The sequence below is a fragment of the Trachymyrmex cornetzi genome, unplaced genomic scaffold, assembly GCF_001594075.2.
Source record: "Trachymyrmex cornetzi isolate Tcor2-1 unplaced genomic scaffold, Tcor1.1 scaffold270, whole genome shotgun sequence".
Classification (NCBI taxonomy): Eukaryota; Metazoa; Arthropoda; class Insecta; order Hymenoptera; family Formicidae; genus Trachymyrmex; species Trachymyrmex cornetzi.
Genome location: NW_017297377.1, coordinates 2,033 through 20,758, shown reverse-complemented (window position 1 = coordinate 20,758; position 18,726 = coordinate 2,033). Strand labels below are relative to the sequence as shown.

General features: G+C 33.9%; 2 protein-coding genes and 1 long non-coding RNA gene across 4 annotated transcripts in view; 2 read left to right on the top strand and 1 right to left on the bottom strand.

Annotated features, from left to right (window-relative positions):
• LOC108761872 (uncharacterized) overlaps window positions 1-763 on the bottom strand; it is a 13,432-nt gene extending 12,669 nt beyond the window's left edge. The window contains exon 1 of the long non-coding RNA XR_001940145.1: window positions 711-763. This is a non-coding gene — a long non-coding RNA (uncharacterized LOC108761872). The remainder of the gene's footprint in view (window positions 1-710) is intronic.
• Window positions 764-2,161: 1,398 nt separating this feature from the next.
• Window positions 2,162-6,114, top strand: Pop2 (CCR4-NOT transcription complex subunit Pop2). The gene is made up of 7 exons (XM_018508708.1): window positions 2,162-2,349; window positions 2,764-2,849; window positions 3,619-3,804; window positions 3,908-4,067; window positions 4,189-4,465; window positions 4,552-4,692; window positions 4,964-6,114. Exons 2-7 carry the CDS (start codon window positions 2,834-2,836, stop codon window positions 5,090-5,092), a joined length of 909 nt encoding a protein of 302 aa, XP_018364210.1. The 5' UTR covers window positions 2,162-2,349; window positions 2,764-2,833; the 3' UTR covers window positions 5,093-6,114.
• A 321-nt stretch (window positions 6,115-6,435) lies between these two features.
• On the top strand, window positions 6,436-17,464 carry mesh (sushi domain containing 2 mesh). 2 transcript variants are annotated; one of them, XM_018508707.1, is made up of 16 exons: window positions 6,436-6,927; window positions 7,466-7,707; window positions 8,147-8,334; window positions 8,461-8,776; window positions 9,069-9,237; window positions 9,308-9,565; window positions 10,035-10,231; window positions 10,302-10,447; window positions 10,525-10,806; window positions 11,357-11,826; window positions 12,308-12,582; window positions 13,371-13,797; window positions 13,919-14,101; window positions 14,559-14,960; window positions 17,045-17,195; window positions 17,269-17,464. In XM_018508707.1, the coding sequence occupies exons 1-16, from the start codon at window positions 6,510-6,512 to the stop codon at window positions 17,360-17,362; spliced, it is 4,218 nt and encodes a 1,405-aa protein (XP_018364209.1). In that variant the 5' UTR covers window positions 6,436-6,509; the 3' UTR covers window positions 17,363-17,464. The 2 variants fall into 2 exon arrangements, with proteins under 2 accessions (XP_018364209.1, XP_018364208.1); XM_018508706.1 differs by lacking the exon at window positions 14,559-14,960 and having other exon boundaries at window positions 6,438-6,927.
• Window positions 17,465-18,726: the final 1,262 nt, after the last annotated feature.

The window sequence follows — 18,726 nt, the reverse complement described above, 5'->3', positions numbered from 1 at the left end:
CTGCTACCGTACAGTTACGCCGTACACCACCACCTCGTGGCAGTACAGTAACAGTACGGTAGCGGTATCTTGTGCAGGTATTGCACGCTTGTCTATCTGGGTATGTCTAAAAATTATTCAAGTTTTGAAGCATGTGTAGCTATTTATATTATCGACTGTAAATTTGATTTACCTATAGAACATTGAGATGTCTTAAAAGTAATTAAAAGACATAAAGATATTTTAAAAGTCATAAGACTTCTTTGGAAAAAAAACTATTAAAAAAGCGTCTATAATATATATATGACTTTTATCTGATAGTTGAAATAGAAAATAAATAAATATATATTTTCAGTGCAGCAAACAATTGAAATAGATTCAATAGAAATATTTATTTAATAGGGTGCGTCTGTGAAATTTCTATTTAAAATATGAGTATTTTGCATAGTAAATAGAAAAAAGGCAAATAGTATTTACTATTTACATTAACATTTACTCGAAATAAAATACTTATTATAATTAAAAAAGTTATAATTTAGGAAATAAAGTATCTCTAACAACACGGACCTCCAGGGGACGTCCTTTGAACATCCTAAGAACATCCTCAGGATGTATCCTGGATAAAGTGTGTTATTAGAGATGTTATTAGAGATAAAATTACAAATATCTATTAAGATGCGAATTAAATGTTGCAATAATCGACAAATACAAGCTTAATGGGTTTCAATTACCATTTGATCACGATGCCACTAATCTCGAAGCTGGTTCGTTCCATTGTTCACCATGATCTGTAAATAAAGAGTGAATGTAATTATTAAGTTGGCAAGAAGAGGTTTCGTTTAATTTTGTTTTAACATCCAAAAAAAATTTCCGTATTTCAAGATAATATATGATGGTTGTTATTTCGTATTATAATGCAAGTTAAATGTAAAAGTATGAATTTGTGTAGATTGATATCCGAGAATCTATTTGTCAATTATTCATGCGATAATCTCCGACTGAACAAGTTTTGCGTTTAAACAGATTATCAGTATATGAATACCGAATCTATATATAGCTAAGCAATAGTTAAATATCGAAAAAGAATTAAATATAGACATTAAATGGTAAATCTGGATTTTAATTACTATATTTGATTACGTCACTCGTCTCAGAGTCGATCCATCCCACCATGTCATCCCCTATCTGCCACGTTCTGCGGCGCGAATGAAATGTAAATGCGATGAAAACAGTGAAGCGGTTTCATCTCCAACCGCGGTTAACTTCACGCGTTAAAAGCGACAAGACGCACGACACTGCGGCACGACTGCGCTACGTATCATGATTTTCAGTCGAACCAATATTGCGAAAAATGCGTTTGAACAAATGATTAATTTACCAGTGCTGATTCTATATTAAAGCTGGTTTTACATTAATCGCAGCACAGCAATGCAAGTGTGTCGCAAGCGTTGCGGTCCAATCAGAGGTCGAACTAGCTTGATGTTCATTGGACAGCAACGCTTGCGATACTGCGATGCGACTAATGTAGAACCAGCTTTACGCGATATTTAAAATGTTTTAGGACATAGACGCAAAGTTAGTTCACTTACCGTGTCGCATTAAACTAAATCCTTTACCCAGTGAGAAATGACGATGGAATGCAACATAATAACATGCCGCTGCTCAAGTCGCAAAAGCGTGAATCCATAAATTACGCACTATTTATATGGACATGTCAATCCTCATCTCACGTACCAGCCAATGATCGTGATGCCTCGCTGCGGGCACTGTATTTGAACGCTTATTGGAGATGGGCGCTAGTTTTCAGATGGAATATATAATAGGCCTGTTCTTTTTGGCTGAACTTTTGCACCGGTTCAGTGAGTTTCTCGAAAACATTCTGAACGCACTTTATATGCTTTATGATAGTTCATATTTAGCATTAACATGTAGTTCACGTTACTATATACTATAGAAAGATAAAAACGTATATTTATCGATAAAAGCATGTTCTGAATACGGACTATCACTGCGATTTATGACGAACTTGCACCATATTTATTTTCGACACTGTGATTTTATCGTCAATGCCACAGTTAAACTGTGACGTGACTATGTAGTTCCTAAATCATTAATAGATGTACTGATTTACTGGCGCTAGTGTATGGACGATTTTGACGGTTCTACGTAAAACGTCGGGATGGCCTCTCTGGCTCTCTCAAGTTTCTCTCTGATCTCAGCGATCGAAGCGCCCGTCGCGCGTACTGAGCTCGTGAGGTAAAGAAGTCGTTTAAACCGTTCATGATTTGACACGGCAAGATTGTGGGTGCAGCCTCGATTAAATCGTTTTGCGCTCAGATATTGCTGACCAGGAATATATCATATTGCAAGGTACGGATCGCCGCGCGGTGCCGTCTGTGCATCTCGTGGATGACGTTCTCTGCTTACTTCACGGGGGGGCACATAACCCCCCTCGGTTCCTCAGTAAACTTATTTAACAAATAACAAGTTCTGCTGTCCCGCGTCGTTCTCCCACGGTGTTCTAATACGCGTGTTCACTTGTGTTCTCGCGCCGGTCCGCGTTTCATCCTTGCACAACGTCCACTGTGATGAACTGTTGTTGTTTACCCGCGATCCATAACCTGTCTTGCCTGCAACAGTGACTGAGGATCCAGTGCTAGCTGTTATTACTAATGATACGTAGTCCTCGTACGATGCAGATGACATTTCAAGTTTCTCTTGGTCACTAACAGTTTGCAGGCGTTACGTAAGAGGTTGTTTCACTGATTATTCACAAATTTCCAGTGATATGAAGAAGGAAAGACCGTGACAGAAGGAATTTGAAGACAAGTGTAGCCCCGGTGAATGCAGGAATATGCCTTCAGCTACCGGTGTGTACAAGCACGACGCATATTTGATCTCTATTTGCAACGTAAAGAAAATGTAGTAATCATATGTATGATCTTTGCGGTGATACTGGATAACGCTTTATAGATTAAGAGTTACGTATACTGGATCGGGAACATTGAAAGTGAAATCTTTATATATCCAATTGATAATTGAAAGACATACATTACAGGAATATGGAAGCAAAGTAGGTAAAGGACGAGTTCTAAGTGGATAAAAAGATAGATGTAATGAAGGAGATACAAGTCTCGTATGACATTGTGTTAGTACATGTAAAACTATTGAAAAACATGCATTCGTACTGTCAGTACCAGTGAAGATGTGACTTTTTGCAAAATTTGCGAAGAATATCTGTTTAAAGCTGCAGTTCAAACAATCGATTTAGCGTTAAAAAAATTTATCGTTAATTGGTTGAGAATCATGTAATTATATTACAAATAAAGAAGTCATTTTTGGAGGATGTGCATTTATAATTCTGTACAAATATGAACATTGTATGAATATATAATTCTATGAACTTTCAAAGAGACTTTTATTATAAAAATTTCGCTTTCATGTTCCTGATACTCAAGTCTTATGATAGCAGTCTGTAAAATTAAATGTGTATATTCATATATTTTGTCAAATATTGCACTAACAAATTAATTAAGGAATGAAAAGAGAAGCATTGAATATTTTTATTATTTCTATATATCTAATATTTAATGATATTATTTTATTGTGAAATGAATTTTCTTATGAATAAACTTTTAGGTGGGACCAACCAAATAGGGCAGCAAAAGGGAGGAGGGAATATGCCCAGTAATGAAGAATGTGGAATCAGAGATGTATGGGGACACAATCTAGAAGAGGAGTTTCGTACAATTCGTCAAGTCGTACAGCAATATCAGTATATCGCAATGGATACAGAATTTCCAGGTGTTGTAGCTAGGCCTATTGGTAAGAATGCATATTTTTGTATTCTATACAAAATAGAAATTCCATAATGAAATATGTTACTTCCGGAAGAATGTGCAAATTGCAAGTTTTTTATTTGGAACAGGAGAATTCAGAACCAATGCCGACTATCAATATCAGCTCTTACGTTGCAATGTAGATCTTCTACGAATAATTCAACTTGGTCTCACATTCCTTGACGAATCGGGGAATACGCCGGGCGGTAGCTATACAACATGGCAATTTAATTTTAAATTCAACTTACAGTAAGTGTATATTACTAACATTAACATCTAATCCTTAGTTTAAGATAATTACATTCAAAGTTTTTTAAACTTTTTCTTAAATAATTCCGATAATAAGGTGTGTACATTTTATTGTTACTAGTGAAGACATGTATGCACAGGATAGTATAGATATGCTACAAAATAGTGGTATACAGTTCAAAAAACATGAAGAGGAGGGCATCGATCCTTTAGAATTTGCTGAGCTATTAATGACATCAGGAATTGTTCTTGTTGATGACATAAAATGGCTATCCTTTCATTCTGGCTATGACTTTGGTTACTTACTGAAACTCCTGACGGATCAAAAATTGCCACAGGAAGAAAGTGAATTTTTCGAGCTTCTTAGGATATACTTTCCGACGATATATGATGTAAAAGTGAGTTTTGTTTAAAAAAAAAAAAAATAAAACTAATTAAGAATAAACGAAATATAAAACATATGTCTTATTTTTATATTACATAGTACTTAATGAAATCGTGCAAGAACTTGAAAGGCGGTTTACAAGAAGTGGCAGAGCAGCTGGAAATTCAAAGAGTAGGTCCTCAGCATCAAGCAGGTTCCGATTCCCTTCTTACTGGAATGGTCTTCTTTAAGATGCGAGAAGTAAGTAAAATTAAATTGCTAATACAGTGTAAATTTAATAATAAACTTTAATAATAACAGCTAAATTAAATTACTAATATTAATTTAATAATATATAATTTGTCAAATATAAAATTATAAAAATAATATGTATTACGTTCTTAGACTGTGAGTTCTTAGTATGCGAGTCAAAATCAGGATATAAGATATCTTTAAAACGCCTTATATCTCGATTTTGATCATGTCTAGGTTTATACGTAAAGTTTTAATTTGCCTCTGACTTTTATTTTAGATGTTTTTCGAAGATAATATTGATGATGCAAAATATTGTGGACATCTCTACGGTTTGGGAACGTCATTTGTCATGAACGGATCTGGCGGATATATGGACAGTAATGGAGATAATGCCTCGACGTCGTAATGTTAAAGAAAGAATCAACCGTAACAGAGAGATTATTTCATTACAAATAAAATGTTATAAAAAAGTCTTTTCACTTAATGATGAAGTGTATGGTTCATATCCGCAATATTATATTGACATCATTGCTGTAGGTTCCATTCGCGAAAAACAATTTAGACGTATCTCTTTAAGATCTCTCTCTTTTTTTTTAATTCTTTTGAATTCTTTCTGTGACTTTTATAGATTTCTTCTGTGATACGTACCATCAATTGAAAAGATTTACAACAGCATAAAAAATGTAATATAATTTTTTGTAAACATTTGGACAATATTGATATAAGATACCGTCGCAGTACAAAAATTCCATAATTTCCCCTACTTTTAAGATCCTTGCAATATACATATTTAACTACTCGAATGATGCATAAAAAAACGAGAAAGTTGCTTACATACCCAAACCAAACATAATTTACAGCTAAATGTATTAGTAATGTTCGATGTGTTCGACATTTACAGGAATATTTCGTGAATAACCGATTTTTTTTGCAACTTGTTATAAACATTAAGCAGATATACATCTCATTATCGTATATGTATAATACGATTAATAATGAAAAGATGTGTTTCTCTCTCTTGTTGTAAAAAAAATATTTAATCGTTGAATATGAACTCGTCGAACATTATTGATGCACCCTATACACTATGCAGACGTATCTATTACTGTTAATATGTATATTTATTCTATGATGCATTTGTAGCGCGATACACATTTTAAACGCGAAAAATTCGTATATACATTTTAAAAAACTGCAATGGAGGGAAGTACACCGTTTTTAGGCTGTCCGCGATTTTAAGTTGAATATATAAAATATATTAATATAAGAGCATCATACATTTTTATTATGCATATAACGGATACCGTAAGTGATGCGTTAATGTAAAAAAAGTAATACGATTTTAAAGATGAAGTAGCCTTCATATATAATATTTGCTTATATACTGCACGTGTTTTATTGTAAAACCTGTCGTCCTCAAGAATGCAAGAAAGAATAAAAAAAAGATTTTAATACATTTTCGAACTAATCGTACTAAAAATATCTGCTTTGTAAATATGACAGTTGCAAAAATCGAATAAATAATTTGCCTTTAAAATAAGGAATTTTAATCTATTTACGACAGTAAATTATAAACAACTTAATCTTCGTTCTATTGACGAAATACATTTTCTCGTAAGTGGAAACGCCCTTCTTGTAAATAGAACGTACAGGTCCTTACTTTCCCGTTCGTTCTACGCACCTATCTGTAGTAAAGAGATAATGTTATCATATTAGAGCCGATGATATCAGTACCTGTTATCGCGACCTGTTACTTGAATCCGAGTTCAGTCTCGTTGTACGTATTAAAGTAATTAGTCGGTACACCACCGCGCTTTACGAAAATGCGACCTCGAGCGTCGTGGAAAGAGCTCGATTGCATTTTCGCATTATTAAAATGGATCCTTCTTCTCGCCTGTCTTCTCTCATTAACACCACGTAGCATTATCGCGCAAAATGAAAGTGAGACGTTCGAAAGTGCATTTGGATTGAATTTACCTGAATCGAATGAAAATCTAATTGCGGAGGATAACGTCGATTTGCAAACAAAAGAGGTTCCTCTGGAGGCCGAAGATCTGGCTGTGAAGGAGAAAGATTTAGCTCCCGTTGAAAAAAAAGACGACGTAGAAAGTTCGGTGCAAGTTTTGACGGAAGTTGAAAATGTTTTTGCAGCAAAAGGCGAGTCCGCAGTGGATTCGCCTACCGTTCAAATAGCTTCCGGTAGAACAGCGAACGAAAAGAATGGAAAATATGTAAGATACGGTAAGTAATCCGTTATCAGTGGGCGTGACCATCGTTTCGCAATCAGTATAGTATTAAGCAACAATAGTTGCCGAATTCATTTTCTATCAATTTCTGTTTCGAAACGACTGCATTTTTTCTAAATTACCGTATTTCTGAAACGGTCATTTAAAATAATCTGACGCGAGTCTAACATTCTCAAGTTCCTATGTACTTTTTACCTCGCGCACTATAAAAGAAAATCCATATCACTGCTTATCATACGGTGTGTTTATCAGTTACTCACTTTAATGTGAATCGGGGATGATTCATTGGGTGAGACGAGCCATTTTGATAAATCATAAACTCGTATGGATTAGTGATTTAATTAAAGATTGGTTTTTATAGTGTCGATTATTTACATTTATTCTTAAAATATTGCAACGATATTGCATACATGTGATTAAGAATGTTCTTGTTTGAATAAAAATATATATAATATTTATAATAATTGTTGAATAAATATTGTTTAATATTGTGCAATAAGTGATCGATCCCCTTTTTCGATGCATACTTACAGATTCGGATTCACCTGACGCTAATAGGTACGCGCCTCGTCCGGATGATAATCCACCGTATTATGAATTACCAAAAGATAGATTGGAAAGAATTCGATCTGAATTCATGTACTGGTACTTCGATAAGGGAGGTGCCGACGATATGGGCGATTATCAATCAGCTTTGCAGGCGACAAATCTGCAGATCCATAAAAACTTGAATTTCCAATTGCCTTTCTTCGGCTTTAGATTCAACTATACAAGAGTACTATTTTTATAATTATTTATATAATTTCTAATATCATAAATACTTAAAATATTTGCATACGTTAATTTAAAATCTAAATTCATTAAATATCCCAACGTCGGTATCCTTTGGCAAAAATAAAATTGAAACGTAATTCAAATATCTTAGAGGACAGTGGCAGAAGCGTAATCGAAGTTTCTATAGAAGTCGAGAAAATTGAGACAATGAATAAAAACGTATTTTTTACGTTTCTTTTATGTTTTGTTGTCTCAATTTTCGTTTTCTAAAAGCTTCGTTTATGTTTCTCTAGAAACTCTCCCCTTACGTTTTATTTACGTTTCGGCTTTATTTCTGCTCGTGTACGGATGTTTGTCATCCGTACACAGAGTTATTGAAAAAGAGATACATAAAAATTTGTTTTCTGCTAAATATAATTAAATGAGATGTAACGTTTTAGTTAACTGTCAATGGATACTTGGAGTTTAGCGATCCACCGGAGTACCTTACATACCCTCTTGTTTTCCCCGTTAAAGACTGGCCTAAAAAGAATGACCCTGCTTTCATCGGCATTTTCTTCAGTAAATGTCGCATAGGAATGTTAAGAGAAAACGATATCGATCGTAGGAAACCGGGAGTGTATTTTAGGTATGGATATAAACTTTAAAAATTAGCGTATCATTTTGGAAATTTTTATTATTTTATACATGTATTTCTCAAAAAGCCGAAGAGATTTACGAAAAATGATTTACAAAAAATAATTGTGCTCTTTAGGCTCGAGAGGGATTTGCAATCGAGAACCGATCAGTTCGGCGTAGAGATGCGAGAGCGTGTCATGTGGGACATCCGTGAGGGTGTTGTTGGCGCTGATTCATTCATACCCAAACATGCTCTTATTGCAACGTGGAAAAATATGTCTTTCACGGGTGGTATCGATCTGTCTCTTCATACAACTAACACATTTCAGCTAGTTTTGGCTACTGATGAAGTCTTCACTTATGTTATCTTTAATTATCTTAACATTAAATGGACGAGTCATACCGAAGCGGGTGGTGATACAACACAAGGCGAAAATGGAGTCGCTGCATTTGTAAGCAATCATGGAATAAGGATAAGTTTTATATTATATTATATTTTACTTCATCAATTTTTTACGCGACGCAAGTTAATTACCAAGTCAGTAAAAATATCATAAAACATCATAAAGACGTTTGAGACATATACATATCTAAAAAACCTGATAGACATTATAAAAACGTTTTCTAGACATGTGTATTGTTTGGGAAAGTAAAATTCTAGCAGTGCGAAATAAGAACTATTTCGAAAGAATAAAGATCCATCTGATAAAATATAAATTTACTTGCAAAACTCATTCATCATAGGTGGGATTTAATGGTGGAAACGGTACTCAAAGCTACGAGTATAAGCCTTATTCTCAAGCTACCACGATCCGTGATTTAACAAGCCGTGGCTGGGCCAATGGTTTTCCAGGACGCCATATTTTTAGAATAGATGAGAAAATAATGCTGGGCACCTGTAATAAAGACATTGGTAAAAGAGCAATTGTTTTTAACAATTATTAATTAAAGAATGACGATTTTCACTGCGCGATGATGCACAGCCGGAGCTCATCTGCCGCTGGTTTTCGCCCCGGAATCCGGAAACATGTTAGGAGGTACCGTCGTCAACATCACCGGTCCGTGTTTCAACGAGAGTCAAAAGATCAAGTGCCGTTTCGAAAACGAAGTAGTAATGGGCACGGTAGTAGACAGGAATCGCGCGATTTGCGTACAACCGTTCTTGAAGTACGAAGGTTACATACGTTTTTATATCGCCATCGATAGTGGCACTTACGATTGGAAGGGAAAATATTTCGTCGGTAAGATCTCTCTTCTACATCACAATCATTTTTATACACTCTAAAAAATATGTACATGAATTTCACATTATGTGGTATTTATATAATTGTCACGATATAAACACCAACATGATGTACGTTTAACACCATGGCATTAAATCCATATCATTTATGTTGGTGTTATATGTAAAAATATGGATATGAATTTTTAAATCATGAGTTACTTTAAATATATAATTTACCGTATTGATATAAACACTAACATAATGTAAATTTAACACCATGGTTTGAGTCCATGATGTTAAATCCGTATCATATTGATGTTTATATCAACGTTGAAAATTATATTTAAGATTCATATTGTTAAATACACATCCTATATTTTTTTAAAATGTGTATACGTTTCTTCGACTATATTAATGATGTGTGATAGAGAAGTGATAGTGTTTCTATTATCTTCAATAAGATAACGTAAAACTTTCATTCATAGAAACCCCAGCAACGGCAACGGAGAGGATTTTCTTTACTGATAAGGAGGCCGTTCATTTGAAAAATCCAGAGGAAATAAAAATCACATGGAACGCGTATAATTTAACAACCAATTTAGGAGCAGGAATACAGATATCCTTATGGGGATACAGAGAGACCAAGACGACACCCGAGTTTGAATACATAACGGTTTTGGAGGTTTGTATGAGACAATCCGAAACGGTGAAAAGGTGAAAAAACGTAAATTAAATTATTATATACGTTTCAGAGATCGCATACCAATATTGGTAACTATGTCATCAAACCAGCCAAATACAGGGACGAGTACAATCCTTATCATATGGACATGGTGTTTGGCTTTATTCAAATCAACTTGACAGAACCGCACTTATACTCCGGACTATCGATAACACCGTAGGTTTATTAAGATAAAATATTTATACTCTGATGGTTCGTTTGGGATTGCGTTTAAAGATTTTAATCTTATATAGGAGTTTATGGAGCAGGCCGATTCCGCTCGGTTGGTATTTCGCTCCTCAATGGGAACGGCAATACGGGTCACGATGGGCTGCGAAAATCTGTGACAAATGGATTATGCATGATCGATATCTCAAAAACTTCGCCGCCGAAGTGGCACTTTGCCCTTGCATCCTAGATCATGCTTTGTACGACAAAGGTCGCTTTCTTCCGGATTACAATTGTGACAAAGACTCAAATATAGATTGCTATTATAATCAACGCGCGACTCACTGTGTGAGAACAGGTGCGCCCAAGTAAGTAATCTTCCGTTTGGGAGGGACACTATCTATTTCTTACACACGCATATTTTACACACATATCGCTGCGATAAAAGTGACACATCTTAAGTAACTTTTCAATCGAACATTTAAAAAATTCTGATTTAGAACGTTTTAATTAGAATAGAGTAAATATGCAATTTTTCTAATTTTACTTTCCTCCCATGTTATACTTTCAATTATAATGTATTTCTTATAAAACTATGTTATGAGTTCTTAAAATTCGAATACTGCTGGTTTAACGTAAATTTCATCCCTTATCAGAGTTGTGATAAGGGATGAAACACTTTTTCATACAAGTGAGTGAGTTACATATTGTTTTTACACAAAAATATGTTAGTCTTAATAGATCGATTTCTTTAAAAAATGTTAATATTTTATTATTTGTGTTACTTTTATTAACGATATGGCAACTAATATTGATTTTTCAGATGAGAGCATTTACTTATAAATCACAATAAAGCACTACTTATACAACAGCTTAACATATAAATTCTTGATACACTGCTTACTCCTGCTATTTTAGTTTGGACGGTTCGGAGCAACAATGTTGTTACGATCAAAACGGTTTTCTCATGCTGTCTTATGATCAGCAATGGGGATCGCGACCGCATCGATCTCACAATTTGGGCTTCTTCCCGTGGAATGAGGCTAACAAGGTCCCGACTCTCTCGCAATGGTGGCATGATGTAGTGCCCATGTATGCGTGTTGTCTCTGGCAGGAAGAACAGGCTGTCGGTTGCGAGACGTTCCGATTTGAACGGAGACCATCGCAGGATTGTATTGCCTATCAATCGCCGGGGGTGTCAGCGATATTCGGTGATCCTCACTTCGTCACGTTCGACGGCGTGGAATACACCTTTAATGGTAAAGGCGAGTTCGTTCTGCTACGAGTGAATGATGTCAGAGATAAACTCGACGTACAAGGTAGATTTGAGCAAATGCCGAAGAATATCTATGGTAACGTAATGGCAACGCATCTTACCTCGGTAGTAGGTGAGTTTCTGCTGTTCTACTACATGAAAATATATTTTCTGACGTTCTGTTAGCAACTTTCCAAGTTTAAATTGCTTTCTTAACTCTTTGAAGCTGACAGTGAATCTATTTGACCTCATTCTTTGTATTATATATCCGCAAATTTAAATTATTTCTAATAAAATAAACACACACTGCAATGTTCTGAAATCATAAAATATATTATTAAAATAAATTTAGTATTCACACACACGCACATATTTTTTTACACAAGTAATATTATTTTAGTTTCTTAAAATTAATTAATGCTGTTTAATTAACATATAATTAGTTATAACTGGATCTTACGGACTCAGTGTAATCAACAACTAATGTATTGTTACAACTGAAGTTGACATCATCTTTGGAGGATTAAAGTGATCTTTTGACCTCCGTCTAATATTAATATCACTATTACATTAACAATAATGTGATGATAATTAATGCGTTATATATCTTGCAGTGAGGGGTAATAATTCCGCTACTATCGAAGTTCGTTTGAGACCTAAGCACGCGCAATGGCGATATCGGCTTGATGTCTTCGCAGATGGTCAAAGAATATACTTCGATAGACCAGCTCTAAAATTCCAACATTTCCCCGGGGTTGTCGTTTACACTCCCACGTATATTTTGAATCAGAGCGAGGTTATTGTTATGCTCGACACTGGTGCTGGTGTAGAAGTCGTTGAGAACGAAGGATTCTTATGTACTCGAACGTATCTACCATGGACATATGTGGTAAGAAGAGAATGACTTTTTCTATTATATAGTACAAGGATTGAAACTAATATACATATAAATATAAATACAGTAAAAGAACGGTGGCAGTTTAGGGCCAAAATTTGCCTGTGTTGGAAACGTATGAAATCGATGAATCTTTATAGATTTGGATGTGCTGAACTCGAATATAAATTTTAAAATTCTCCAAAGTCCGGGGAACTTTGTGAAAATGCAATTTTTCTGCAATAAAGAAAAATTGCATTTTTACAAAATTTCCCAGACTTTGGAGAATTTTAAGCTTTACTTTGCAGCAAAATATTATATTTCTCGATGAACAAATAGTAACTGAACAAGAAACCTTTTTTTCTATTATAATGACCTCAAAATTGCAACTTTTTTTGCAATGTAAAAGTCAATGTTACACGAAGTACAATAACATGAATAAAACAAAGATGAATATGTTTAAAATTCCCCGGACTTTGGAGAATTATAAACTTTATATTCGAGTTCAGCATATCCAAATCTATAAAGATTAACCGATTTCATACGTTTCCATCACAGGCAAATTTTGATCCTAAACTGCCACCGTTCTTTACATAAAGTATCAAAAAACCTGTTTTTTTTTAACTGAACTTCTTATATAGTATTATATTCTTATATAGTATTATATTTTTTTTCTCTCTAACGTGGAGAGAAAAAGAAGAAAGATAAACCGTGCAAGAACTTCATCTAAAAAGAATATTTATAAGCCTATTATTTACTATAAATCTATGTTTATTAGATACTTTATTAGATATTATTTATAGAATAAAACCAGGGGACTTTTCGGTATTTGGAATTTCGATCCTCTAGACGATTTGACAAGTCCGTTGGGATATCAAGTCCCAATCAACAGTGTAAATCATTCAGAAGCTATTCATACAGATTTCGCAATACAGTGGATGTTAGAAGACAAAGAGAACAAACTGTTAGGAGCGGCTTTATTTCACAGGGAGTTTGGTAGAACGGCGAGCTATTATGCTAATCGCACATTCAAGCCAGAATTTCGAAAATATCCATCAGAAATACTCCCAGCAAATAGGACGTACGATATTAACCGCGCGATTGATCTTTGCGGCGATTCGTATCAGTGTCAGTATGATTACGCTATGACGTTGAATCGAGATTTAGCGCACTTTACTCGAAATTATTACGACACCTATACTCAAATCCGAGCGTTGAACAATAAAGAAAGTAAGTAAACTCAAAACAATTCACAACTTCAAGTATTACTATTTCTAAACTTAAATTAAATATTTAAATATATTAAAAACTTTGTTTGTCGCTTATATTATATATGTACATATTTTTCAAGTTGTATCCTGTGGTATACTGGAAACACCACGATTCGGACGTAAGAGCAATTTCCTATTTGTCCCGGGAACGAAAGTAAGTTTCGAATGTAACCAGGATTTCGTACTAATTGGTGATCAACGTCGAGTGTGCACACCGGAAGGACGATGGAACGTCCCGGAATACGGATACACGGAATGCCTTCGTAAGTATGCTTGTGTTATTATTTAATGGATCAGTTTCTCACTGCAATCTCACCGTATCTGCTAAATAATCTTAAACAATTAAGGTACAAAAATAAGGAATGCAATACGGTATCAAATAAAGAAAATATTTAATGATAGCGCATTTATCAGACTGATTAATTCGAGACAAAACTCAAATTCTATCAATTTGTTAAATTGTAAAAGTTAAGTCAAATCTGATGTTACAGTAATTAATCAATAAGAATTTGTTTTTGCCGAAGTTAAGTTCATAGAATCGCTAACAAACAATTCTATTGAATGATTTGACACGATTTTCGTAGCTCTTCTTTTCCCTTTATTTCACTGATATTTCTCAACGTGATCTTTTTTCCTATTTCCTCCGACGTGATTTTCAAATTAATATATTTCCTCCATTTTCGTACTACAATTGATACGCTTGTTATAATATAAATATAGGTCAAATCGAGTACGTTCAGCGTACAGCGTGGACCGTAATGGGCATTATTTCCGCCGTGTTATTACCCGTGGTGGCCTGCATCGCCGGTGGTTTTATTTATGTGAGAAGAAATCAATCGCGGGGAGGTTCGATGAAATCTTGGCGTTATTCCGAGCGCGATTCTGGTATCGACAATGAATCCACGTTGAAACAGAGCGCGCCGTTAAAGTCGTACGACGATAGGGCCATTACTCCAATTAGCGACACTAGTACAATTGAGACTAATAGCGGCACTAGAAAGCGCCGTAGTTACGACAGAGTGTACCGCACCCATGAACCCCTACCCAATAGACCGGACATTGACTTCGAGGATAAAGAATGGGACTTGAAGGACCCTATCTCACCCACAGAGTCAGATTCGGGCACGGACTCGATTAGAAAAACAGGAAGCCCTTCGAAAGAGAGCGACGTTTAAATGATATTTGTCTCTTATGTCGTAGAAATATGCAACCTACTGAAAAAAAATTTCCATTTCTATCAATGTAGAATAATTTTAGTCTCGGTTTAATTTATTCTTTAATTCTAATTCTTGGAACTAAAAAAAAGAATGAAAAGTAAATTAAATCAAGAATAAAATTTAAATCTACGGTGGTAGAAAGTAATAGCAGTACATAAATATAGTTGAAATACAGTACAAATGATATATTCTGCTCAGAAATTGCTTTATTTCCACGAATCATTTTGAGTCAATATATGTGTGTGTATCAGACCATGACAATACATTGTATATTTTGATTCCAATTTCAAATAACGTACATTTTGCACACACACATGTAAGAATGTCTGTTGTACACACGTGAAAAAGTAATATATATCTGTAACAGTTAAAAGGCCAAAATTAAACGAGCAAAAATATATGTCAAATTAATAAAACGTGTATTTAATGAAATTAAATAGAACGTTTCGGTTTAATAAAGCTCTCTTCAGCAGTTACAAATACTCAACCAATTGATTATAATTAAAACAGACAAAAATTTTTTTCATCCGTATGTTGCGTATTTTTACATATTATTTTATATGAAAACTTTCTTTATTCTCTCTATTTTAATTATATTCGACTGGTTGAAAGTTCATTGCGGTTAAAAAGGGCTTTGTTAAGCCAAAATGTTCCGATTCATTAAATACATACGTTTTATTAATTTGACAATTATTTTTATTTGTTTAATTCTAACCTTTTTAATTTTATATATTTAATACGAGCCACTTTCGCTATTTATATTAATAAATCTGTGACAACATAATATCTAATATATATATATATATATATTAATCAAAAAATTAATTTGATGCGCGACTGATTAAAATCTAGCATAAAAACAACTATTGATAATTTGTTTCTCTTTAGAAGATTTAGGTGATATTTTCCAAACATATCATTTCCGTTATCGTTCGATGCCATTTAATGTATAGTTTTGTAAATAATAGAGATACTACATATCTGTACTGTTCTTGTGTACTGTTGCTGTGGAATAGAAATACAGTATTAACTATATTCAAAATATACTTATTATCTCGCCTATATGTAATATGTATAGCGATAATTAGCTAACACAAGAGATTAGATTACGTGGTTCTAAGCAATGATTGAATGCAATAGCAACTATTTAATTGTATCATCGGTTTATACAAATACTATCGCAACGATAGTATTTATGTATTTTATTACAATTCAATCACATATACTTGTGTTCACATATTGTAAAAGAATCTTAATAAAATTTTATACATCATTAAACAAAATGACGGGAAATTTCTATTCCACATGCATGCACAGAATGTTTGAGTTACCTAAAAAAGCATGATTTACATTATACAACGCAGCATTAGAATAGCATTCGAATGGAATGGAAATTTCTACCACACAGTTGTGTTCTTTTTCTGTTACAATACATTTTTTTGACCTCTCCTTCTGTTACTTGATTATTTTATTTAATGCATTATTACGAAAAATTTATTTAATAATAATAATGTTATTTAGAATTGATTACAATTAGAAATTTATAAATTTTAGTACTTTGTAACGCGGAATATTTCATGAGATTTTACGGTAAACTGGCTTAAGTAATCTTAAATATATGATATTTGGAGATAACCTCTCTCTTTTCTCTTTCTCTAATAGAAAGAAATTATTTAAGTCAAACATACGAAAATGATAGCCGATTGCGTTTATCATTTTCATGTATTCCGTTTAAAAATAAAATTTTATCAGTTATCACACACATCTATATAAAAAATTTTTTTATTGTACTATGTCAGAAAAACAGTACATTATTCTGTTCTATGGCTTATCATAAAATTCTATCATTATCTGTATCTTTTTGATGGCGCGAGCACAAAATGTAAATTGTTTCCATTTAAATTCAAAAATTTTCGCGATTACTTGATTATCTTTTTCTTCTACGTTCATGTAATGTAATGTACGATGTATTTTATTATGAACATGCAGGTCAGCAGGAATATAGCTCTCGTCAAGCGGGCATTACCAGCGGCATAGTGCTGGCTTTCCTGATACCCATTCTGTTGGTAATCATTTGCGTCGGATATCGAGCTCTCAAGAGCCGAAAGCAACAACGGGAAAAAGAGGACGTCTTAGCAAGGTATAGAACCCTGTTCACTGTCAATTCCGAGGTGAATCTTGTACATAATCGTGACTAAAACGATATTTTTCAGGACGCGGCAAGCAGAACTGCAACGGTTGCGGAAGATCGACGAGGACGAGGAGTCTATCCCTTACAGTCCAAGCAAAACCACGGAAATCAATTAGAGGAAATTTTATATGCCACATTTTTAGAATTGTAAAATTTTTGTACGATATTCATGGGGTGATCTCGATTGATCACGGCTCGATTGGACACCACCAATCACAGGGACCGGTGCTTAGGAGCTTTGTAGTCTCAAGAGCTGTGAGTGGCTCGTGTCCAATTGAGCCGTGTCCAACTGGGTGCCACCCGATATTCATATATCATTTCGCATTATTTACTTGTAATTCACCAATTCCCACTCAGTGGATATTATGTCATACCTTTTATTTAAGAATACATATTTACGAAAAACTACATTTAAGACGGCAACAAATTCGTAGCTTTTTTTTCTTCATCTTTTTTATAAGTCTACTATTGCTTGCATTGTAAATCTGCACAATGATAGAAGAAAAAAAACAACATTTTTTCCTTCTTTTAAATTAAACATACTTTCAACTAATCAATTTTTAAAGATACATTAATAAATTAGAATAAGAAGAACCTTTTTTTTTCAAACTATCCAAACTACGAATGATGTTCCGTCATAAATATTGCTGCACTGTTTATTCTACAGGCAGGATTTATGAACTTGTCTGCGAAGAGAAATGGAAAAACAGATACCTATACAGAGTGTAACAAAAATGTTTAATAAAACTTTATTAACTTTTATTGCTTGTAATATACACTTAAAGAAAAATTTATTATACAAAAATTTTAAAATATGTTTGCATAATAGCAGTTCATAAAAAAAGTTGATTTGTTACATATAACTTGGTGTTTGCTGAGAAAATGAGGATTGCCTAACTAAAAATTTGGTAGTGAAGGGTAGTGAAGGGTAGTGAAGGGTCTCTACAGGTCGATATGTTTTTATTCATTAAAATCTTCTTTACAACGTTAAATTAAATGTAATTTACTTGCAATTGGAAAAATTCCTACTTTATTCAACAGCTTGCAAATTGCAAATATATTTGGTAAAAAAATTTTCAAGTCAAAATATTCAAAATTGCCGTCGTGGCACTCCTTAAAGCGCAGGTCCGTTTTTTTTGAGGTGCCCATCGGTGTACATACCTATTTATTATAGTGCGAAGCCCCTCAGACTACGCATTGAAGATTGAGATTGAAGATTGAGATTGAAGATTGAGATTGAAGATTGAAAGACTGAAATTTGACCAATCAAAACTATAGGAGCTAAAATTCCTTGATTTCTATCGGTCAATTTTCAATTTTCAATCTTCAATCTCAATCTTCAATGCGGAATCTGATTCTGGCTTTAACCATTGAAATCGCCCATACACTACCGCCAGTACATCCATTTTCAATTTGAGAACTACGTGATATACATTTTCTGACACTATCGATAAAATCGTATTGTCGGAAGTATAGATGT